General features: G+C 43.7%; 1 protein-coding gene across 2 annotated transcripts in view; it reads left to right on the forward strand.

Annotated features, from left to right (window-relative positions):
* Window positions 1-515: 515 nt before the first annotated feature.
* The window catches only part of MGAT3 (beta-1,4-mannosyl-glycoprotein 4-beta-N-acetylglucosaminyltransferase), a 61,819-nt gene continuing 37,950 nt past the window's right edge, over window positions 516-24,384 (forward strand). Inside the window, exon 1 of one of the 2 annotated variants that reach the window (XM_020982651.2) lies at window positions 516-599. Coding sequence is in view for 1 of the 2 variants with exons in the window: in XM_020982647.2 (XP_020838306.1) it covers window positions 8,159-8,169 (11 nt within the window). In the remaining variant the exon portion in view is untranslated. Of the gene's footprint in view, window positions 600-8,063; window positions 8,170-24,384 lie in introns of those variants that run through there. The other variant, XM_020982647.2, reaches the window with a different exon arrangement.

Raw genomic sequence — 24,384 nt, forward strand, 5'->3', positions numbered from 1 at the left:
CCCTCTAAACCCTCTTTCCATCATACCATGCTTTCTATCAGTCAGATGGGCAGCTAGACATGAGTGTACTATCAGCATTTCAAACTCAACCCATTTGAAGCTGAACTCTTCATCTTGGCCTCTTAGCCTCAGTTTGCCATCTAAAAAATGGAGCTGTAAATCCTCCCAGCAGGAGTATTTCCCAGGGTTGTTCTGTGGAAGGTGCTGCGTAAGCTTTAAAACACTATAGAAATGGCAGGTGTAGTTAGTTCCCAGACAGTTCCCTTCCCCCATCTGGGCCTTAGTTTCCTCATTTGTCAAAGGAAAATAATTGGGTCTGGCTAGCAGGGTCCAGTGGTGGATAATGGCTGTGAAAGGTCCCCCCAAGTGTATTGTACTTCTTGGCTCAGGTATTATTGCAAGGGTTTCCTGCCCCAGACTGTGGAGACAGGAAATCTCTTGGACGTGGCTCAGGGAGGTAGGGAGGAGCCGGTTTAACCCTGAGAGTGACTGTCTTTTCAGCCTCACCTGGGGAACAAGGTTACACTTGTCATCTGTTCCACGAAAAACTGAGATTGGCCTGGAGGGGAACGTTGGCCCTCAGGGAGCAAATGCAGAGGGTAAGAGCCCTGTGGTCTGATCCCTTGGTAGCCAAAGGTACCCAGTGCCTGGAACATACTAAATGCAGAGGAAGCAGGGACTGAGCTGGATCTGCCCCTCAGAACCTGCCTGGGGTGGGGGCGGGGAAGGGGGCCAGGCACCTGCTCCTCCTTGGCCTCTGCTGCCGGGAGTGCTGCGTGCCACACAGGACTGAGGTGGTGGAGGAAGGTAGCCAAGGCCACCCAAAGGCTACCAGCCCCTATCCTTCTAGAAACCCTGGGACAAATACAGAGTGCTACGCTGAGAGACTCAGATGCCTGCGTTCTAATTCAGATAGACTCTCTGTAGGACTTTACAAGCCCCTCCCCCATCTCTGGGCCTCAGTTTAGCTCCTGTCGAAAATGAAAATGTTGAGCTGATCTCTTCTTGTTCTGCGGCTGGCCCTTTGTTCAGTTCTTACTATGGAAGAGAATTGATAAGGTGCTCTCCAAATATAGAATATGGTCAGGTCCTCAAGGCAAGCCATGGCTGGGGAAATCTCATTGGTTTTCAGGCCACTGCATACAGATCTCTTGGGGACAGAGCTTAGGAGACAGTCGTTGTGGCCAGAATGTACACAAGGATGTCGGAACTGTTGGAAAGGCAGTGTTAGGATGGGGGAAGGGTTGCCCTTCACCCTCACTTAGTAGATCCTGGCTCTCTTGGTTTCTTTGTCTCTGAATCCTCCATCAAGAGTCGGTCCCCAAGATCCATTCTCCTATCTCAGCTAAGGCAGATTGTGGATTGATTGGTGGACAGGAAGAACTGGGTTCAAATCTTGCCCCTTATGCTAGCTGTGTGACCGTGCATTTAACCTCTCTGAGCCTTGGACAATTCTCTAAGGATCCTCTATGGGCTTCAGTCTGCCTCCGTGGGACTTCCCTAAGCAGACAGAGTCGCACATGGGATGCCTGTGTACTAGGAAGATAGAACGGTAAAGGGGATCGGGTGAGGGGCTTGGATTTGAAATGCCAGCTCTGCCAACCTGCCTCCAGGCTAGTTAAGCCTTTATTGATTCCTCCCCACCTGACCTCCCTGCCTCTCACAAATTAACTTGGCTTTATTTTGTATATATTATGTATTTAATTATATGTGAATATGCTTATATGTCATTTCCCCCATAGAATTCAAACTCTTTGAGGACAAGAGTGGTTTCATTTTTGTCCTTCTCTATCCAGTACCTGGCACATAGTAAATGCTTAATAAATGCTCTATGAGGGGGACAGCTAGGTGGTGCTAGTGGATAGAGCACTGGCCCTGAAGTCAGGAGTACCTGAGTTCAAATTCGGCCTCAGACCAAATATCTGACACTTACTAGCTGTGTGATCCTGGGGAAGTGACTTAACCCCAATTGCCCAAATAAATAAATAACTAAATAAATAAATGCTCTATGATTGATTGATTAACCATGAATAAGTTAATCATTACTATGTGCCTTAGCTTCCCCTACTATACAAGGAAATGGTTGGACTAGATGTTCTCTGAGGGTCCTCCCAGCTCCAACATTTTCTGACTCTTTTCCACTGAACCCCTGCCTCCTAAGTCTTGGATAAGTACAGCTTCACACTTATGGAAATCCTCAGACCCCCTGATGAGGGCTCCCAAATCGTGCTGACAATATTCCAGATCCCTTCTTCACATATTCCTGGACAGGACCAATGGAGCCAAACTGAGCCCCATATGGAATTGAGAGAAGCTGGGAATAGGGGAGGACTTTGGGGGAGTCCAAAGAGAATGGGCCTGGCAAGCAAGAGACCTTAGTCCTAATCTTCTACTCACTGCAGGACTTCTAGGGAAGGGCATTCTTTAGGTGCCCTCGTTTTCTTATTTATTAACTAGACCAATGTTCCTGCTCTGCCCTCCTCCCAGGGCTGCCTTGAGGTTCATGATGCAGAAAGAGGGTTAGGCTGGGAGGCAAAAAACTTCAATCTGAAATCTGCTTCTGACACTTACAAGTCTGACCTTGGGCAGGTCGCTTAGCCCCAAAGCTTCAGATCATATATGTAAAAGGCTAGAACACTGAAATTATTATTTATTAACCATTCTCATTGATCTTTGGCTACCCTAGGTAGGATAAGCTTTTGCTTAATAATTGAATGAGTGTTGAATAGAGTCACCAGCTTCCAGGAGAAGGAAGAGACAAACAAAGGAAGAAAGGAAGGGAGAGAGGGAGGAAGGAAGAAAGAAGGAAAGAAGGAAGGAAAAAAGAAAGGAGGGAAAGAAGGAAAAAAGAAAGAAGAAAGGAAAGAAAAAAGAAGAGAAAGAAAAATGGACAGAAGGAAGGAAATGAGGGAGGGAGGAAGCAAGGAAGAGAGGAAGGGAGGAAGGAAGGAAGGAAGGAAGGAAGGAAGGAAGGAAGGAAGGAAGGAAGGAAGGAAGGAGGGAAGGAGGGAAGGAGGGAGGGAAGGAGGGAAGGAAGGAAGGAAGGAAGGAAGGAAGGAAGGAAGGAAGGAAGGAAGGAAGGAAGGAAGGAGGGAAGGAAGGAAGGAAGGAAGGAAGGAAGGAAGGAAGGAAGGAAGGAAGGAAGAAGGAAGGAAGGAAGGAAGGAAAGAAGGAAGGAAGGAGGAGGGGGGAAGGAGGGGGAAGGAGGAAGGAAAGGAAGGAAGGAAGGAAGGAAGGAAGGAAGGAAGGAAGGAAGGAAGGAGAAACCAACCACCCAGTAGATGTTGAGTGAGAAATGGGCCATTAAACTCTACATAAAGATTCCTGCTGCACATATTAACTTTAAAAACTGCATGTTGACCTTGCATTTTATTGTGTTTTTATTTCTTTTGCTGACTGTTTCCCCATTCTGTTTAGCTCTGCTTTGCCTCTGGGCTGGGCCTCCGTTCTCCCTACACTGTTAGACTTGGTTGATGTTTTCCTTGGCCTTTTTCTCCTTATTTTATTGGGTTACAAGCATAGCTCCCTGGGCGAGGGAAAAGACCTATGTGGAAATTAAACAGATGTAAAAGCAAAAGATAATCAATCAGTAAAAATAATTTTTAACTAGGAAAAAAAAACCCTGACCTTGGCTCAACCACTGGAAATCAGGGCAGGCTGATAGGATTCACCTTCATTGATTTATTTGATTCATTCATTCCCCCCACTTTAAGAGAGAAAAGAAGAAGCAGCAGCCCATTCTCAAGGTCATACAATGAACATAGCTGGAGCCCAAGCACGGACTCCTCTTGGGCCTCAGTTTCCTCATCTGTGCTGATTTCTGCCATGTAGATGCTCACCCTACCCAATCAGCTCTCAGCCCACACCTGCTGCCTCCAGCACAGCGCTGCCCACCCCGACGAATGCTGTGTTTGTCAGTGCTCAGAGCTACCCAACAACCCTTCTCAGCCAGAATCTTGACTGGGGATTGTGGGATTGTGGATGTCCCCCACCCCACCCCATCCCGGTCAGGCTTTCTGGTGAACAATTAAGATAAAAGACTGAGAAAACCAGGCCAAGACAGAAAGAAGGGATTGCCTGACAGAGGTGAAAGGGACTGGTACTGGGAAGGAAACCGAGGCTCAGGTCAAAGAGGTGACTTGGCTAAGGTCACATGGCAGTCAATGGCCCATATGGGAACAGAACCCAGGAGTTTCAGAATCACTGAGTTTGGGAATTGACAAGATGTTGGCAGCTATACATCCCAACCCATTCCTGCAAGGAAGGCACAGGATTGGTGGCCATTAAATCTCTGCCTGAAGGTCTCCAAGGAGGTTTTCTACTCCACTGCCTCCTAGGAGAGATCTGTGAAGCCTTTTCTCCAGTTTCAGTGTTAGAGAGAGGGAGAGGGCTCCTGAGAAGGGAGAAGAGGAAGACTATGGTCCTGGTGAGGCTTTTCTGGGCTCTGGGACTGTTTCCTCCTCTATAAAAGGAAGGGCTTGCCCCCGATGGCCGCTGAGGTCCCCTCTAGCTCTTTCTATGACCTGAACTGAGCTGATAGCATCCCGTGGCCAGACCCTGACTTCATCTCCTCTTACTCTCAGCTTTTGGTGGCCAATTGAGGAAGTAAAGTCAACGGGCAGAAAATAAACTTACTTCCATGTAAGAAAGTGAAAGGACCTAAGTTCCTAGATTCAGAGCCCCGGGGGACCCAGAGGCCATCTAATCCAACCCTCAGGAAAGAGGCACAGGGAGGAAGCTGGACCAAATGCTTATAGGCACAGGAAGCAAGAGTCTGAGATGGGGGGCAGCTAGGTGGCGCAGTGGATAGAGCACTGGCCCTGACGTCAGGAGGACCTGAGTTCAAATCTGGCCTCAGACCAAACATTTGACACTTACTAGCTGTGTGACCCTGGGCAAGTCACTTAACCCCAATAGGCTCAAAAAAAAAAAGAGTCTGAGATGGAAGTCAAACACAGGCCTTTTGATGCCAGAATTGGGTCTCTCCCGTGTGCCCCACTGACCCCTCATGAGAGAGAATGAGCCCAGGGACAGGGAAATGAATGTGTATTGGAGTAATCAGGAAGGCTTCACAGAGGGGTGGGACCTCAACTGTAACCTGAAATATGGGTCTAGAGCCTAAATAATCCCAGTTCTTTAAGGGATCCTCAAGTGGCATGTCTCCAGGACTTTCCTTCAAGATGGTTCCAGTTTCACAGTCATGACTCACACGAAGCTTGAATTCCAGGAACACCTCAGGACGTGCTGTGTAGCCCCTTTCCCTCTCTCCTCCACACCTTAAACTTGTGAAGCTGATGGTTTGAACCTCAAGGGTGAGACTTTTCATTTATCCATATTAAATTTCATCTGATTCAGTTTGGCTCATTTGTCCAACCAGCTGAGATGTTTGGAGACCCTGATTGTCTACCATGTCAATGCCAAGGCATTACTGACTACGCTTTGGGTCCAGGCCTAAATGTACATGCCTGTACTGTTTTCTAGCCTACATTTCACTAGCTTTTTGACCAGAACAGAATGAGAAGCTTTGGCCAGCACTGGGCTAAGATCTAGGGAGGTGTATGGGGTGTTCAAAGAGGACTGACATCTCTGGTGTGAGGGCTGTTGAGCCCTTTTCAGGGCTACCCATCCACTTCTGGCATCTACCTGGCACTCAACCCTTACCTGTGGCTCCAAGAAGCTGTAGCATGTGCAGCTGCCATACCCCAGTAAACAAGGGTGAGGGGAAAACAGGACTCAAACCCATCAGTGAGTTGGGGGGTGTTTACCCCCCAGCATGTGAAGACTTCCCCAGGCAGAATGAGCAGATGAGCACAATTAGTTCCAACAGCCATGAAGACAGGTGAAGCAGGCACCATGGAGCATTTAGAGCTTGGGCAGACATCAAAGATGCCAAGGGCACCCACTGCATCCTGGGTCATCACCAGCCATCCTGACTTTTGTCCTGCCACTGGACTTTGATGACTCTGGAAGAGAGAGTGAGGCTGACCACTTTGTGCAACTCTGCCTCACCTGTGACGTCATTGGTCTTCTTTGAAACAAAGGACAAAAAAAACAAGATCTAGGGAAACCACACCTATGAAAAAGTTCTGCCATCTAGTCTTGTCCTTTCCAGAAGGGAATGAGGATATTCTAGTATGACCTGTTTTGTTTTTAAGCCTTATTGATGCCTTTAAACAAAACAAAAATCAGTTCCCTTCCCCATTCTTTCATTATTTTCCATCACTTTCTCTCTCCTTCCTTCCTCCTCGTTTTCCCTAGAAACAGAAGAACAGTTCAGCAAAATCAATCCCTAGGATGATCTGCTTGTGTATATGACATTCCACATCCATATCCCCCCACCTCTCCCAGGTTTCTCTGAAACTGTCTCTATTATTTCTTACAGTCTAGCAGGATTTCAATTCTGTGTCACTACAGAAAGAGCTCCTGCTATAAGCCTTTCTGTACACATGGCTACTCCCTCTGTCTTTGATTTGTGGATCTGGTAGTTGTATTACCGAGTCAAAAGATGCAGACACTTCCAGTTTAACAGCAATTTTGTAACCCTTTCATTTTAAAAAGGAGGAAATTGAAGCCCAGGCAAGTGAAGTGATTCTGCCCAAGGTTACAATGTGCTAAGACGTAAGGCGTAGACTCTGAGCTGAAAGAGACCTCAGATACCATTGATTCCAAGCCCCTCATTTTCCAGAGGAGAAAATCAGAGTCTAGGGAAGGTGACAGACTTCTGTTTCAAGTTCTAGAGCTGGAAGGGGTCTCAAAACTGTCTAGTCCAACCTCTTCATTTTGTAGAGCCAGAAAATGGGGTCCATTCAGGTTACCCCAGGAAGCAAGTATCAGACATAGGATTCGAACTCAGGTCCTCTGACTTACTTCTACTGTATTGGTAAAGTGCTCATTACAGTGCCTGGCACATAGCAGGCACTATATAAATGCTTCTTCCCTCCCTTCTCCTCTCCTGCACCATGCTGAGTAGAATAGAATTGAAGCTGGGGTCTGGGTAGAGAAGAACACAGGACATGCATGGAATCAGGAGACTTAGAGGATTGTGGAATTCTGTGTTGTGGGAGAGGGCTCAGGGTAAAGAAGAATTTCCTGAGATCTTGAGTGACCCCAAAGCTGACTGGGTTACCTTAAGAGACAGTGAGTTCCCTATCATCGAAGCAAAGCTCTGATGACCCCTTAGAAGTCCAGGCTCATCGGACCCCAGAGCTGGAGGGTAGAGAGCTCTATACCCATATAGTATTGGTAGCTATAGAGCTCAGAAGCCAACCAGCTGCTCCCCTTTAGTTTTGGGGAATGTTGCAGTAGAGGGGACATCTTGTCCAGATACAGGTGAGACTCCGGAGGCTCTTCAGTTCCTTCCATCTCCAGCATTCTCTGGGGCCACCCCACCTAACCCTTTCATTTTGCAAAGGAGGAACTGAGTCACAGAGAAGGGCAAGGACATGGCCAATGTCCCAACAGCTAGTATATGGGAAAGTGGCAGATGCAGCCTTAATCCCCAGCCTCCAAATACAGGGCTCCTTCTGCCACTCCGTGATGAATGTTGGGAAGAGGGACATCTGTGCAGGTGCAGGTTGGCCCAACCGCTCCATGGATCCGTCTTGTCCTTCGGTTCACCAGTCCTGGCAGCATCTCTGCTGTGGAGGCAGAAGGCCAGGGTTAGGGCCTTTGTCCATTCCTGCTCAGCTGCCCAACCCAGGAATCTGTGGGAAAATTCCCTCCCAGAAGTCCACCTACAGGGCTGGCTCCATGCTCAAGGGCCCTCTGGCCTTTCTGTTTAATTCCATTTTTCTTCTTTAGACTGAGACAAAAAAAACAAAAAACCAACCAAACAAAAACAACCCAACAGCCCTCTAAAGAGAGGCCCAACAAGAAAGTTCCCCCCACCAGACACTTGCCACCCAGCCTATCCGGAGGAAGCTGGGGACTCCCACTTCATCTGGCACATGTGACTGCATGTGAAGAGAGACAAGGAAAGAAATCCAAAGTTCATATTCTTCTGCAGAGGAGAGCTACCTCCTCCCCAGCCCCTCCCTCCACCTCCACCTCAGCCCTGGCCCAGAATGCAAGGTCTGAAAACCGAAGGGCGCTGCACAGCTTGGCTCGGCTCTCTGTGCCCGGCTGGTGGTCACTGTGGGGGAGTGGAGGTTGCTATGATATGCTTCGCTGGTGAGTCAATGTTGGCGAGTTCATTTTCCCAACTTGTGTGTGTGTGTGTGTGTGTGTGTGTGTGTTTCAGACTCAGAGTCATGGTGGGGTGTGAATGGGGGGGGAATGAAGATGGAAGCATATGGAAGAGCTCCAGGATGGTGATCAGGAAGCCTGGGTTCTATTTCTAGTCTGCCTCTAACTGCCCGGGATGTTAAGAAGTTGCTTTCTTTCTCTGTGCCTCAGTTTTCCTCTCTGGAAAAGAACACAGTTGAAAAAGCTCACTTCTCTCTCCTGGCATCACATTCCCTCTTTTAAGCTCCCTTCAAGCTCTGACATTTCATGTTCTAAGCTCCCTCTGAGCTCTGAAGGACCTTCCATGTTTTAAGGTCCCCCCAAGCTCTGACATTTTAAGAGTTTATAATGCTCATGACATGATTCCTCAGGAGAACAAGCTTCGCTGGCATGTGTAAATGGGACCTGTAGACCGTGATTCATGCATATATTTGTACATTGGTGTGCAAGTATATTTTCATAAATATGCACACTCGGGGTTCAGCTACCAGCTCCCTGGGTGATCCTGGACCCATAATCCTCTGACAGTGTTGATGGGAATTCATTATTATTAAGTTATTATTCCTTCTGTGCCCAGTCCTGTAGAAGGTACAGAAGTGCAGAATTTGATGCCTTGAGAAGTCCTTCCACCCCACCCCAAGGGCACTGCAGGGGAGTCGGGGGGGGGGTGGGGGGGAGAGCAATGCTGGAACATGGAAAGTGATAAGACCTATCAGAATTCTTAAGACTTGTTAGCGATAGCTTTTGCTTCCTGGATCTGAAGGTGAGAAAACCTCATTCCAGCTGTGTAGATCAGGGGGCATTTGGGTTGGGTGTGTATAGGACAGGGAGGAAATCAGATAGGTAGGGATGGCAAGCAGAGGGGCAGTTTGGACAAAAGAATGGAAGTGGAAATTCTCAGACAAATCAAGGTAACAAGCACTTAGAAATAAGTGCCTCCTGCTGTGTGCCAGACATTGCGCTAAGCAGCAGGGATAAAAAGAGACAAAAAACAGTTAATTCAGCAGAATGAAAGGGAGAACACTATAGCTCTGGAGGAGAAAGTGAGGCTGGCAACTTTGCTCAGCCCTTCCTCCCTTAAATCCAATTCACTTGCATGTCATGGCATCGCCTCCCTGAGGCCACAGTCCTCTTCCAGAACGAAGGACCAACCTGCTGCCGTTACAGACTACATCCTCCTCTAGTCCGAAGCTCCATGGCTCATCGCTGACCCCTCTCTCCCACCTCTCTCACCCCTCTGGGTGGCGGGCAGAAGGTTGGTTGTTTAAAAACCTGCTTCCCTCAGCAATAAGCTTATAATACGGGGTTATAGTTAACCCAGTGACCACATTCTTATATCTATGCCTCATCTCCTATCTTTAATCCTTGACCTTTATTAACAGGGCAGGAAGCTGTTTCCTCAAAAACCTTCTGCAAGGAAAGGGCCTTCAGGCTTGCATATTAGTATTAATTCCCTCTCTATCTTGGCCATCATGGGATCACAGGCTTAGAGCTAGAGGGGATTATTTTTACATTTTACAGAAGGGGAAACTGAAGCCCAGAGAGGTTGTGTGACTTACCCAAAGTCACACAGGAAGTAAGTGGTAGAAGCAGGATTCAGACTTAGGTCCTCACTGGAAAGCCAGTATTCTTTTTTCTGTACCATCCTGACTCTCTATGAAATCTTTCTCAGAAGTCAGCCTCTTCTTAAATTGGATAGTTGACCTTAAAGACACTTAATAAATGTTTGCTGATTATTGATTGATATATTGAAAAGTATATCCTATTCTCGATACGTCTCTGCACTGTTTTCTTTTTTCATAACTTTGACTTTATTTTCCTTTTTTCAGTTAACACATATTTTCTCTCCACATCCCCCCATTAAAAATTTTTTAAAAAGAAAACAAAATCCTTATTACAAATATTTATAATCAAGCAAGACAAATTCTCATACTGGCTACGTCCAAAAATGTTGATCTCATTCTACACCTTAAGAGTCTACCTCCTCCCTCTCTCAGGAGAAAAGTCGCCTGCCTTCAGCACTAGTCCTCCGGAACTGTGGTTGGCCACTGTGTTTATCAGAGCTCTGAAGTCTTTTGAAGTTGTTTGTCTTTACAATGTCATTGGGATTTTAGAAATTGTTCTCTTGGTTCTACTCATCTCATTTTGCATCCATTTCTACGTCTTCCTAGATTTCTCTGAAGTTGTCTCTTAAGTAATTTCTTTCGGTGCAATAATATTTCATTACATTCATCTACAATAATATGCTCAGCCATTGCCCAGTTGATGGGTACCCCTGTGTGCTGCCTTCTCCAATTAACCCACCTACTGAGTTTATGAATAAAGGAACTGGCTTACCAAGTCCTTTTGCCTATTAAACTCCCAATGGGTCTCTCCCTCCTCTCCCTCCAAGATAATCATTTGAAGAAAAACTGCCTAACAAACAGAGCTGAAGTCACCTCACAGATAGAGAATTATTATCACCCAAAGGTCCAATGGGACACGTCTCTAAGATGAACTAGAAACATCTGTCAGCAAGTGAAAACCCCTACCTGGGTTGTTCTGATCTTCAAGATCTGAATTCAAATCTGGCCTCAGACATTTATTAACTATATGACCTTGGGCAAGTTACTTAACCTCTATTTGCTTCAGTTTCCTTAACTGTAAAATGGGGATAATAATGGCACCTGCATCCCAGGGTTGTTATAAGATAATCAAATGTTTGTGAAGTACTTAGCACAGTATCTGGCACACCATAGGCACTAGAGAAATGCTAGGCTAGCTATTATTGTCATTATTATTATTATTATCATTATCATTACATGTTATTCGCGGTACTACCTGTAGGCATTAATAGGTTGCCCTGGTTAAAAGTCATTTTTGTCTTTAACCCCTAATGTGTAATGCAAAGGCAAACCCTGCAAATCCCTTTCTCCCACTCCCTTTTGTGACAGGTTTGAGTTTAGGACCCAGAACTGAAGGAGCCCAGAGAATGTAGCATGTCTTGTCATCCCCTGAAAATTCAGGAGAGCTTTTAGAGATGACATCAAGGAGGCTGATTAAATGAGGCTAAAAAGCATTTGTACAACAAAGAGAAATCTGGTTAAAATGAAAAGAAAAGAAGTAGACTGGGAAAATATCTGAAGTAAGCACATCAGATAAAGACTGATGTATTATCTATAAAGCTATTGAGAGATACTTCCTAGGAAGGCAGTGGACAACAGACAATTTCTAAGAGCTATCTTCTATGTTGAGAGTTGCCTGTAGGCACTGAGGTTAAATGAATTGACCAGAATCAAATAGCAAATATAGTTCATGGGCTAGATTTGAATTGCACCTTCTTGCCTTTGAGGTTAGCTCACTGCCCTCTAAGCCAAAGTGCTTTCTCAATAGTATTGGTAGATGGAAACTTCCTCACATGGAATCTCTCATACCAATGAAGTCACAGATCAAAATAAACAAATGAACAAAAACACATACTAGGGGCAGCTAGGTGGCAAGTAGATAGAGCACCAGCCCTGAAGTCAGGAGGACTTGAGTTCAAATCCAGCCTCAGACCAAACACTTGACACTTACTAGCTGTGTGACCATGGGCAAGTCACTCAACCCCAATTACCTAAACACAGCAAAAAACAAACAAAAAACCCCCACATACTAAGGTTCTTAATCAGGTAAAGGTAAACCTGGACAACTTTAAGATATCCCTATATATTTACCATTAGCTTTAAACTTTGCCACTTACAAGAGTGATAAAATTGGTTTTTTTTCTATTTAAATTTTTTTATTTTTTCCATATGCTTTTGAGTTGAAAATTTTTCTCCCTTTTCCTCCCCCCACCCTCCCCAAGACGGCACACAATCTGATATAGGCTTTACATTTACATTCCCATTAAACATATTTTCACATTAGTGAAGTTGTAAGTGAAAATTAAAACCAATAGGAGGAACCATCAGAAAGAGGAAACAAAACTCAACAGAAGGTAAAAATAAGTGATAGCGATTCGACTTCCATAGTTCTTTCTTTGGATGCGGACAGCATTTTCCATCCTGAGTCCTCTGGAAATGTCTTAGATCCTCACAATGCTGAGAAAGGTTCAGTTTAACAGTCTTAGTCATTGCATAACGTGGCTGTTATTGTGTACAAAGTCCTCTTGGTTCTGCTCACTTCACTCAGCATCAGACCATATACGTCTTTCCAGGTTTTTCTGAAGTCAGCCTGTTCATCATTTCTTACAGCACAATAGTATTCCATTACATTCATATACCACAACTCGCTCAGCCATTCCCCAATTGATGGGCGTCCTCTCAATTTCCAATTCTTTGCCACCACAAAAAGAGCTGCTATGTGTATTTTTTGTACATATGGGTCCTTTTCCCATTTGTTTGATCTCTTTGGGATATAGCCCTAGAAGTGCTATTGCTGGATCAAAGGGTATGCACATTTTTGTAGGCCTTTGGGCATAGTTCCAAATTGCTCTCCAAAATGGTTGGATCATTTCACAACTCCACCAACAATGTATTAGCGTTCCAATTTTCCCACATCCTCTCCAACGTTTATCATTTTCCTGTTTTGTCATGTTGGCCAATCTGATAGGTGTGATGTGGTACCTCAGAGTCGTTTTGATTTGCATTTCTCTAATCAATAATGATTTAGAGCATTTTTTCATATGACTATAGATGGCTTTAATTTCTTCATCTGAGAACTGTCTGTTCATATCCTTTGACCATTTATCAATTGGGGAATGGCTTGTGTTCTTATAAATTTGTCTTAATTCTCTATATATATTTTAGAAATGAGGCCTTTATCAGAAAGACTGGCTGTAAAAATTCTTTCCCAATTTTCTACCTTCCTTCTAATCTTAGTTGCATTGGCTTTGTGCAAAAACTTTTCAATTTAATGTAATCAAAATTATCCATTTTGCTTTTCATAATGTTCTCTATCTCCTGTTTGGTCATGAATTCTTCTGTTCTCCATAGATCTGATAGGTAAACTATTCCTTGTTCTCCCAGTTTACTTATGGTATCAGCCTTTATATCTAAGTCCTGAACCCATTTTGACTTTATTTTGGTATATGGTGTGAGATTTGGGTCTATGCCTAGTTTCTGCCATACTCTTTTCCAGTTTTCCCAGCAGTTTTTTTCAAAGAGTGGGTTCTTATCCCAGAAGCTGGAGTATTTGGGTTTATCAAATAATAGATTACTATAGTCATTGACTACTGTGTCTTGCATATTTAACCTATTCCACTTATCTACCTCCCTATTTCTTAGCCAGTACCAAGCAGTTTTGATGATTGCTGCTTTATAATACAATTTAAGATCTGGAATTGCTAGGCCACCTTCCCCTGCATTTCTTTTCATTAGTTCCTTTGATATTCTGGACCTTTTGTTTTTCCAAATGAATCTTGTTATTATTTTTTCTAACTCTATAAAATAATTTTTGGTAGTTTGATTGGTATGGCATGGAATAAGTAAATTAGCTTAGGTAGGATTGTCATTTTTATTATATTAGCTCGGCCTACCCATGAGCAACTGATGTGTTTCCAATTATTTAGATCTGATTTTATTTGTGTGAAAAGTGTTTTGTAATTGTGTTCATAGAGTTCCTGGGTTTGTTTCGGGAGGTAGACTCCTAAATATTTTATAATGTCTACAGTAAGTTTAAATGGGATTTAAGAGTGATAAAATTGTTTTAAAAAAATGATAAAGACAAATGCTGGTGGAACTGTGGCAAAACAGGCATTCTAATGCTTGGTTGGTGAGACTGTGCCTGGTGCAAGGATGTTGGACACCAAAAGGGTAATATCACTCAAACAAGAGGCATGTGTTACTATGTATCACTCATGCCGTAAGGTAGCTAGGTAGGGGTCCAGTGGAAAGAGTGCATGACATGGAGTCAGGAAGACTTGAGCTCCAGTCCAGCCTCAGATACTTCTTAGTTATATGACCCTGGACTAGTCACTGCCTCAGTCTTCTCATCTGCAACATGAGGATAATAATAACACCTACGTCCCAGGGTTGTTGTAAGGATCAAATGAGTGCTTTGTAAACCTTAAAGTGCTATTCAACTATTCTTATTAGTTATAATTCTTAGGAATTTGGAATAGAAAATCAATGAACGAAATATTCTTTGCCCTCAAGGAACATCTACACATGTGCCCAACAGATAAAAAATAAATCTAAGATAACTCGGGGAGGGGAGGATGGCAAACAGGAAAGGCTGCATGCAGAAGTCGGGGCTGGAGCTGAGCTTTGAAGGAAACCAGAGATTCTAAGAGGCAGAAGTGAGACGGGAAGGCATCCCAGGCACAGAGGTGGGCGAGAACCATCAAGGCCAGCTTGGCCCGACAAAACTGCTTGAAGGGAAATATCACAGAACAAGCAGTGCAGAAGGAGAGGTGGGACTAGGTAATTAAGAGCTTAAAATGTCAAAGGAGGGAGTTTGATCCTCTTGGCCAGAGGGAGCCCCTGGACCTTCTTGAGCTGGGGAGTGAGTTGGTCAGCACTGAGCTTTGGGAGGGAGATTTAGCTGTCGTGGGGAGGATGGATTAAGGAGAGGAGAGGCTGGAGGCAGGGAACTAACTGAATGTGCCAGAAACACTTGGAATCACAAGACTGCTGATTCCATTTGACCTCCTAATTCTATTGCTAAGACTCAGTCCTAAAAATATAAAAAGGGAGAGAAGAGCCTCTCTACGCAAAGAGGTCGTAGCTATACAGTCCAACAGTTGGAGAATGCCTGGACCCATAATTGTTCATAGTCATGAGACTGTAAGCTGCAGGCCTGCTCCCAATCTGCATTGGTAGATGGAGTCTCCATTTCTGTTCCTTACATTCACAAAATCACAGGTTGCGTCCCCTCTCCCCCTCCCCCCAAACAATGGGCTTGTTTTTGTTTTTGTTTTTTGGTCTAGACCTGTGATTTCATCACCAAAACTTAGAGGGATCTCAGTGGACTTCTGGTCCAGCCTTCTCATTTTACAGATGAGGAAACTGAGGCTCCAGAGAAGGAGAGTAATTTGCCAATGTCATGCACTTAATGTGATATTCCAAAAAGAAAAAAAACTGTTTTGTTTGACCTAGTCTCTCTAGAGGCAGCATGCTTCTTCTGCTCTGAACTCGCCCCCCCCCATCCCTTGCCTAACATTCTCTCTCACCCTTCATCCTTCCTTTTTCTAGGATCTTCTATACTCTGAAACTTCTCTTGTGCTGCCAGGGCCTTGAAGGCTAATCCATAGGGTGTCCCTTTCATCATTGGAGCCTAAGAGAGAACCCACCCATTTTGATATAAAACCCAAGGTCCTGTTTGCCTCAGGCTGCCCAAGTCTAGAAGTGAGGAAGGACCCAGGCATTCAGCTGCTCAGCTAGGGGATGTGTGGAGAGACTGGTGTGACTTAGTGGAACCCCAGGGCTGAAGCATTGCTTCCTCCTGTTTCTGTAGCCTGAAGACTGTCACACCCAAAGCCCAGAGACTCCTCTCCAGTGACTAAAAGGTTTGTTCTGAACTCCCATTCTCCTTCTCCCATTCCTCCATGCCCCAGTTTGTCGTGTTAGGGTAGAGGTACAAGCCTGACCATGGTTTAACCTACCCTTCTCAAAAACCTCCAATAGCTGCCTATTTCCCCTAGGATCAGACACAAACCCCTTTGTTTGGCCATTGGAACCCTTCACAGTCTGATTCCAGTCTACCTTCCCAGGCTTATCACACTCTAGCCAGCCATAGAGCCATTTTTGTGCTCCCCACACACCACACTCCATCCCAGCTTTTGCAGAAGCTCTCCCCCACACCTGGAGTGCTTGGCTCTCCTTCCACCCTCACTTTGGGTCTTAGCAAGCACCCTTAGCTTCATTCAAAGCTCCCTCCTAGGTCCCCCTTCCCCATCCCCTGAAATTTCTTTGTAATTACTTCGTATTTTTAAAATTTAATATCTCTGTAGACTTCTTTTTCTTAATAGTATATAAGATCCTTGAGGGTAAGGAGTGTTCCGGCTTTGTCTCTCCATCTTGTCGAACCCCAATAAATTGGAGTCTGTTCTAAGAAAGAGACAAACGAAATTAGGATGCATGTATCCACGGTTTAATTTCTCTCAAGCTGACTTGACATGCATTGCATGCGAGTTCAGTTCAAAACTGGACCCTCCGAAGAAGGCCAATTCAGAACTGGCTCAATTTGGGATTTAGGGATACAGGGTTATATGCCCTTCGAAGAGTAGATATTTCCAAGGGGTGCCAATCAACTGAGATTGATCAAAACACTGGGAGGTGGCATTTATTAAAATGAGGTCATGAGTGCTTGACTTATATCACTTAATCTTGGTCCACAGGGGCTGATATCACCCTTCCTTCAGACAGAGGAAATACCACCCCCAGTCTTGGTCTATCTAGGAGGAAGAATCTGTCTCCACCCAAACCTGAGAAGATTAAATCAATTCAGGCCTGGGTTGGAGTTTGACAAGGATAAGCTTATTATCAGTAATGTTCTGGTGAAGAACTTTTCAGAAGGAGGCTGGCTTCGGGAGAAGCTCTGAGAATTATTTTTCACAATTTCCAGCACCCAGTTCCTCCAACACAGTAGGTGCCTAATAAATGCACATTGCTTGCTTCCCTTTTCTGAGTGCAAACATCCCTCCTAAAGGCCTGTTACTTTAAACATTCTGGACTCATTCAATGCACTGCCTGCTTCTGCTGTGAAAACCTTCCCCAGTCCCAAGATGGCTGCAAGGCCCAGATGGCAATAGGAAGAGTTGGCATTTGGAGGGGGTGGGAGGTCTTCTGACTCCAACCCCACCACCCTAAATTTGGCATGCTGCCTCTCTAAGAGCACTGAAAAACTCTAAAGCCTTGGGTTGGAGTCACTCTCTGGGCTTCAGTTTCTTCATTTGTAAAATGAGGGCTTGGGTTCGGAGGTCCCTTCCAGGCTCAAGAGCTATGATCCCATGGGTTCCAACTCGATGTCTCTTAGATTTAGAATGCGCCTCAGTTTCCTTATCTGTGAAATGGAGCTTTTGGACTAAATGTTCTCCAAGGACCTTCCCATCGCTTTTCCCATCATAATGAATCTTACGATCATCCAGTCCATTATTGTTTTATAGGTAAGGAAGCTAAAGGTAAGAGAGGTTCTAGGACTGCCAGAATTACACAAAAATGCAAAGCAGATAAGGGGAGAGAAGCCAGTTTCTGAAGCCCAGCTTTTGTCTCCACGGGTCCCATTCATTCAAATACATGCAATAAGTAGTTAGAAGGTCCTAGGAAAGAGCCACATAGTAATTTACATACAATTTACATACACCTACGTGAAGCCTTTGGTCTATTCTTAGACAGTTTTCAAATTTAGAAATGCTATTTTTGCTTCCCCTGAGGCAGGATCTCCAGATTTCCCCCCATATTTCTTCTAGCTCCCTCACCCAATCAACCATCCAGGTCTCCTGAGGCAACTGAATTATAGAGAGTAGGGAGATGGTAGAGACAGGAGAAGGACCCACAAAGAGGCACTTTTGGGGGTGGGGTAGGGGAGGGAGATGTGTCAAGAAGCTGAAGGGGCAGGATTGGGCATAAGTTTGGGAGTCAGAGGCCCTGCATTTTAATCTTGGTTAGAGATAACCAAGGGACCTTAGAAAAAATATGAATAAGTATTTCTCTGGAATACACTTAGAATCAGGTGTCAGGGCTAGTGGGTAACTTACAATGGGGAATGTCTAAGTAAGAAGAGATCTTAGAACCTGGAACTTCAGAGGTGGGAGAGATGTTAGAATAGAGAATGTCACAGCTGGGAGAGCCCTTTGGACCTTGAATCTAAGAACCGGGCAGTACCTTAGAACATGGAATGTCTGAGCGGGGAAACCTTTAGAACATGGGATTTTGGAGCTGAAAGTGATCCTTAAAAAGGAGGGTGTCAAAGGTTTGGGGTAAGAACTGAAAACAGAGAATTTCAGGGCTAAGAGGGGCCTTAGAACAGTGTCAGAACTGGATGGAACCTTAATCTCTAGGGAGGAACATGAGATATTATAGATGGTTAACCACAGCTGGTTAACAAAAAGGTGTCTGAGAAAAGACTTTGGATTTATTAACCAAAATTTAAGAATTAAGAATGAACTCCTTAAAAATATTCATTTAAAAAGAAGCTTTAATGTTAATTTTTTAAAATTAGGTGCCTTTTGTTTTCACATCTCATGTATTTTCCCCTTTCCATTCTACCCTCCCTTGTAACCACAGCAACAACAAAAGTTAGGTAAAACCAATCAACACAAAGATGACACCTAGTAGCAATTACTTAGAAAGAGAAAGATCAACAAAGGCACAAGGCTAAATCTCACAGTGAATGGGAAGATGCTAACAGATGACCAGAGTGAATGTAGATGTATTGAACTCTTACTTGTAAGAGTCTTTATGAAGGATAATGTTCTTGAGATGTAGAAAATCCTCTACTGTCATGGCTAGAAAAAAAATATGCTCTCAGACAAAGCAAAAACAAAACTTCATAATATAAATAGAGATAAATAGGGAGATTATGTTATGCTAAAAGGAACTATAGACAACAAACCAATACACATATCAAACTTATATGCTCCAAATAGCAGAGCACCTAAATTCACAAAGGAAAAATTAACTGAATTACAAAAAGGCATCGCTAATGACCCAATAATCGTAGGAGACTTTTAATGTTCTTTTCTCAGAGTTGGAGAAATCTAACAAAAAGATGAATAAAAAGGAAAATATAAAATTCAACAAATTTCTGGAGAAATTAGAGCTAAAGGATGTATGGAACCTTTTGAACGGAAGTGCTAAGGAATATATTTATTTCTTTGTGGCATATGGAGCTTTTACAATGTATTAGAGCACAAAGAAATTGCAAATAAATGTAAAAAGGTAAAAATACTAAACATAGCCTTTACAGACTATAACACAAGTAAAATAGTAATCAGTTTGGAAAGCACAAAGAAAAAAATACAGATTGATACTTAATAATGAAATCATAATGAGTGGATCAAAGAATAAATCATAAAACAATGAACAATTACATGAAACACAGTGATAATAATGAGGTAATATATCAAAATTTCTGGAACAAAGCAGTTCTCAGAGGAAAAAATCCATCCCTAAAAAACATTTATTAGTAAAAATAGAAAAGGAGAGGATTAATGAAATTAATATGCATTAAAAATGAGAAACCTAAGAAATAAACAAATCTCAAATAAGCACAAAAGAGAGATTCTTGAAAATTAGAAGAGAAACAGACAAATTGGAAACCAAAAATACTATGAAAACGATAAAAACTAAAAGCTGGCTCTTTAAAAGAGTAAAAAATGAATAAATTTTTAGACAACTTGATTAAAAGAAGGCAGAAAAAATCAAATCAACAAAATAAAGAATGAATGCGATGAAATCACACCACTAGAAAATCAACAGAATTATTCAGAACACAGATTTGTGCCCACGTAACTGAGAACACAGAAGATATAAAGGACTGGCCTTTATCTGCCTCTATATGCCTTCAAAAATATAAAACAGCCAGAATATTTAATAGAGACCTTAAGGAACTACCAAAGGAAAAAATCCCTGTGCCCTCATGGATTTATTCAAGAATTCCATCAAACTTTTCAAGAACAATTACTGCTGATACGAAAACTATTCTAATTGGTGTTTTTTTTTTTTAAAGAAAGCCTTCTACCAAACCCCTTCTTTGAAACAAATACAATTCTCCAGCATTGCTAACTGTTTGACCTTGGGCAAGTCACTTCCTTCCCATTTCAGTTTCTTCATCTCTGAAGGACTATAGGTAGGCGCTGAAGTCCTGTCAGTTCTAGAGTCTATGAACAGAACCTTGACATTCTTAGAGCAATTAACTGAACCTAATATGGTAAAGTTGCTCAACAAGAATTTATCAATGTGCCAGAAACTCTGTTAAGTGCCAGGATTACAAAGAAAAAGCAAAAACAGCTCTCACCCTCAAGAAGCTTACATTCTAATGGAAGAAACAGTGTGTAGGTAAAGTCCTACACTTGGATCCAAAAATTCAATAACAAAGTTCAATAAGGAAAGCCGTCTTGACTACTTAGCCTTGTTCAGAGCTCCTCCATCAATATAAATCAGCATCGTGAAAAGGCTAATTAGCGCTTAGACTGCATTAAGAGAAAGAGACCTGGGTTCAAACACCTGCTCTCACTTACCCACATGACTTTGGGTGAGTCACTGAACATCCTGTGCCTCAGTTTCCTCATCAGTAAAATGAGGGTATTGGACTAAATGCTGCCTGAAGCCCCTTCCGGCTCGGAATCGATGATTCCGTTTCCCAGGGATTTTGTCAAGGTGGTGAAATGGGGTAAGTCACTTAAATTCCCCAGGCCTTAGTTTTCTCAACTCTACAATGGGAATACAACGAAGAGGGCTGGTCCAAATGACTTCTAAGGTGTCTTTCCATTCTAAATATACGATCTTATGTCTTGTGCTTTTTGTCAATATGTCAAACAGCATAGCATGCCATAGAGGATAGAGACTGGGAAATGGTATGAGGAAGTCTTGGGTTCAGATTCTGCCTCAGATGGACAAATCTACAAATCTTACTAGTGGATAAATAACTTAATATCTCTGGGACTCAGTTTTCTCCTCTGTAAAATGGCCTCTGTGGTTCATTCCAGCCATAATTCTATGATCCTGTGAATTCTTCCACTTCGGCCCCAGTCAATAGCTTATAGCCAGAAGCTCAAAGATATTAAAGTGACTTGCCCAAGGTCACAACCACTGAATCAAGAAGTATTTATTAAGAGCCTACACATGCCAGTGGGTTTGGGAGCTCACTGAGGGCAGGAACTATTTTCTTTCTGTGGTGTTTAAAAAGGTTCAAGAAACATAGTTTCTGGGGCAGCTAGGTGGCACAGTGGATAGAGCTCTGGCCTTAGAGTATCTGAGTTCAAATCTGACCTCAGACACATGACATTTACTAGCTGTGTGACCCTGGGCAAGTCACTTAACCCCAATTGCCTCACCAAAAAAAAAGAAAAGAAAAGAAACATAGTTTCTGGGTAATTTAATAATTTTACTAAGACTAGTAGGTTATTAATAAAAGGATAGTCATTTAGCTGTCTCTCTCAGACCAAAAGACTATCATGGTAGGCGACTCACAGTTTATATACCCTTCAAAAGGGTATATAGGAGGTCCATCAACTAGCAATCACATCTAATTGGTTAACATGATTGGAAATGGGCTATATTATGAAGGGCTGAGTATCTCTTGGATAGGGAAAGTATCTCTACACCAGACCAGGAGCTTTAGGCTATCAATTCAAAGAATGTATATCCCACCCAAGCCTGAGCAGAACACTATGGGCTTGGCCACCTTAGATTAAATTCCTTGCAAGGTTGGGTTGCTGTTGTGTTTGTCCTTCCTTCTCGAAGAGGACTATGCCATCAGGGACATGATGCCATGACATGTAAGCGAATTGGATTTAAGTGAGGGAGGGTTGATAAGGTTGGGTGAGTTTCTGACCAAGATGGAGGAGAGTCAATGCAACCTCATTATCAGTAATGTCCTTCAAAAGAAAAGCTGAACTTAAAGTCAGGACTTTGGAAGAAGGCAGGGGCAGCTCTGAATCTCCCCAAGATATTGGTTATTAATAATAATTTCTCATATTTCTATCCCCCAGTGCTTAGCGCAGTGCCTGGCATGTAGCAGGTGCTCAATAGATGCTTATTGACTGCCTCACTGGGATTTGACACTCAGTGGCCAAAGGTCAGATTCGAAGTCAGGTCTTCCTGCCTCTAGGTCCAGCACTCTCTCCAGCAAGGCATAGCTGTCCGGTGGTTTTCATTCAGGTAATAGGTCATTTTGAAGTTATTCTGAAGAAGGTCATGATATCTTAAACCCAGAGTTTCAAGGAACCTCAGACACCATGGCATCTCATTCCCTCATTTTACAGGTTGGGAAACTGAGGCCAAGGAAGGGCCATGTCACACAGGTGGTAAACAGCAAAGCCAGAGTGGGAACTTAGCCCTGGTGACTCCAGGCCGAGTGCTGCTTTCTCTACCCCTCTCTGCCTCCCTCAGTGGCTGATAACCATCTTATTCAGGTCAAAACAAAACTGAGAAGACCCTGGTCTCATGCAGCTGGAGGGCTCTGTGTTGGACCTGGGAAGGACTTAGAGCCAGAGATGGTTAAGGGCAGAAGCAGCGGGATGTGATCCATGACTAATGCTTCATGCAGCCCAGGCATGAGAGAGGGAGGAGCTTGGGGAGGGTAGGACAGAGCGCTCTGGGGGTAGACAGGTTCCCAGACTGAGCTGGAGTTCCTGAAGCCAAACAAGTTTTCAGGTAGATAAGGACCTCAGAGGGCAGTAAAATGAAACCCAGCCTCGTCTCTAATCTTGTATCTGTCTGCCAAGTTTTTCTCCCTCTTGTCATCCCACCAGCCCTGGCCCCCTCCTGCCTTGGTGTGGGAGGGGGTGGGGGGACCACCCACTGAGGATCCCTTTAGAGAACTGAGGCCCTGCAGTTCCACTAGTCTGTCCCCCAAGTGAGGGTCATGGGGGAAGCAGAAGGCCAGGGACCAAGATGAGAAATGATTATGCAAAGGAGGGAAGGTGGGGACTGGGAAAAAGGGAAAGGGAGGGACAGCGGGGAAAGGGAAAAGGAATCAACAAGCATTTATTAAATACTTACTGTATGCCAGGCACTGAGGACACAGAGGCAAATGTGAAAATAAGTCCCTGCCTGTTAAAAACTCTCTGGGCCTCAGTTTCTTCATCCATAAAATGGGGATAATACCTATCTCACAGGGTTGTTTTGATTATCAAATGAGATTACATATGTAATGTGTTCTGCAAACTTTAAAGTCCTACATAAATATCATTATTATCATTATTATTATTATTATTAATCTGTAAAATGAGGGGTGGGACTGGGGTCCTTTCAGGCTCGAAATCAATGATTTCAGGACCCTATGCAGACTAATCTCTTATTTGCCGGAAAAGCACGATTGTTTCTACATTCCTATTATCACAGAAAGGCAGCTTTGGTACTCTGGAGAGAACACCGGACCTAGAAACGGGAAGAGCTGGGTACTAGATTTATGATCTTACATTCTATAGAGAGAATAACTTGGAGACATGAAATACAATTCGTGGGAGGGAAATGAGGGGCCATAAATTTTACAGCTGGAAGGGATCTTAAAGGCATCTCATCTAACCTTTCATTTTAAAAATAAGCTGACACCCAGAAAGGCCAACTTCCCAAGGTCACACAGTTAATAAGTGGCAGGGCCAGTATTAGAACCCAAGTCTCCAGAACACTTTTCATTTCACTTGGCTGCCTTTCAAGGAAGGAAAGGAACAGAAAAGAAAGAAAGACAAGCAGAGGGATAGGTATCGATCAATGAACCAACCACTATTTTTAACATGTCTACTATAAGCCATTCACTGTGCTGGAAAAAAGAATGTAAGCCTCTTGAGGGCAGGAAGCGTTTCATTTGGTCTCTGTATTCCGAGGACCTAGGACAGTGCCTGGTACCTAGTAGGTGCTTAATAAATACTGGTTAAATTGAACTGAATTTAATGGAGAAAGGAGGACTGAGAAGAAAGTGGAATAAGGAAGATGCAGGGAAGAATGGAGGGTCAAGGAGGTGGCTGGGATGGAGAAGAGATAAATAGCACGGGGACCAGGCGAGTGAGGGAAAAATACTTTCTTCTCTTTCCTCTTTCTGGCTGGCTTCATGAGTAAGATGGATGGGGGGTATAAGAGGAGGGAGCCTCATTGGTTGGAAAGGACCCCAAGGACCTGAATTCAAATCCCACCTTTGACACTTTGTTTGACCTGGCACAAGTCACTGAACTCTCTGCCTCAGTTTTCTCATCTGTAAAATGAGGGAGTTGGACTAGTTGCCCTCTGAGGGCCCTTCAGGCTCTTGTTCTATGATGCCATGATCCCTAGTAGACCCGGGAAAAGTAGAGTTCTAGTTCTGGTTGAAGCCCTGCCAACCTTGTGATTTTGGGTCAGTCATTTCCCTTGCCTGTGCATTTCTCTGTCAAGGAAGTAGACAAGGGTGGGGAGATGGGGAAGAGAGAGGCCATTGGGAACCCAGCCAGAGCATTTGCTAGGACATGCTGGGAGTCAAAAGTGAAATTTTATCTGTGAGAGCACCATTCAGAAGGACAGGCAGGGTATTGTGGCTTTTGTTCAGGCTGATTTCTCCGCCAGA

The sequence above is a fragment of the Phascolarctos cinereus genome, unplaced genomic scaffold (assembly GCF_003287225.1).
Source record: "Phascolarctos cinereus isolate Bilbo 61053 unplaced genomic scaffold, phaCin_HiC Scaffold_1;HRSCAF=81, whole genome shotgun sequence".
Taxonomy (NCBI): Eukaryota; Metazoa; Chordata; class Mammalia; order Diprotodontia; family Phascolarctidae; genus Phascolarctos; species Phascolarctos cinereus.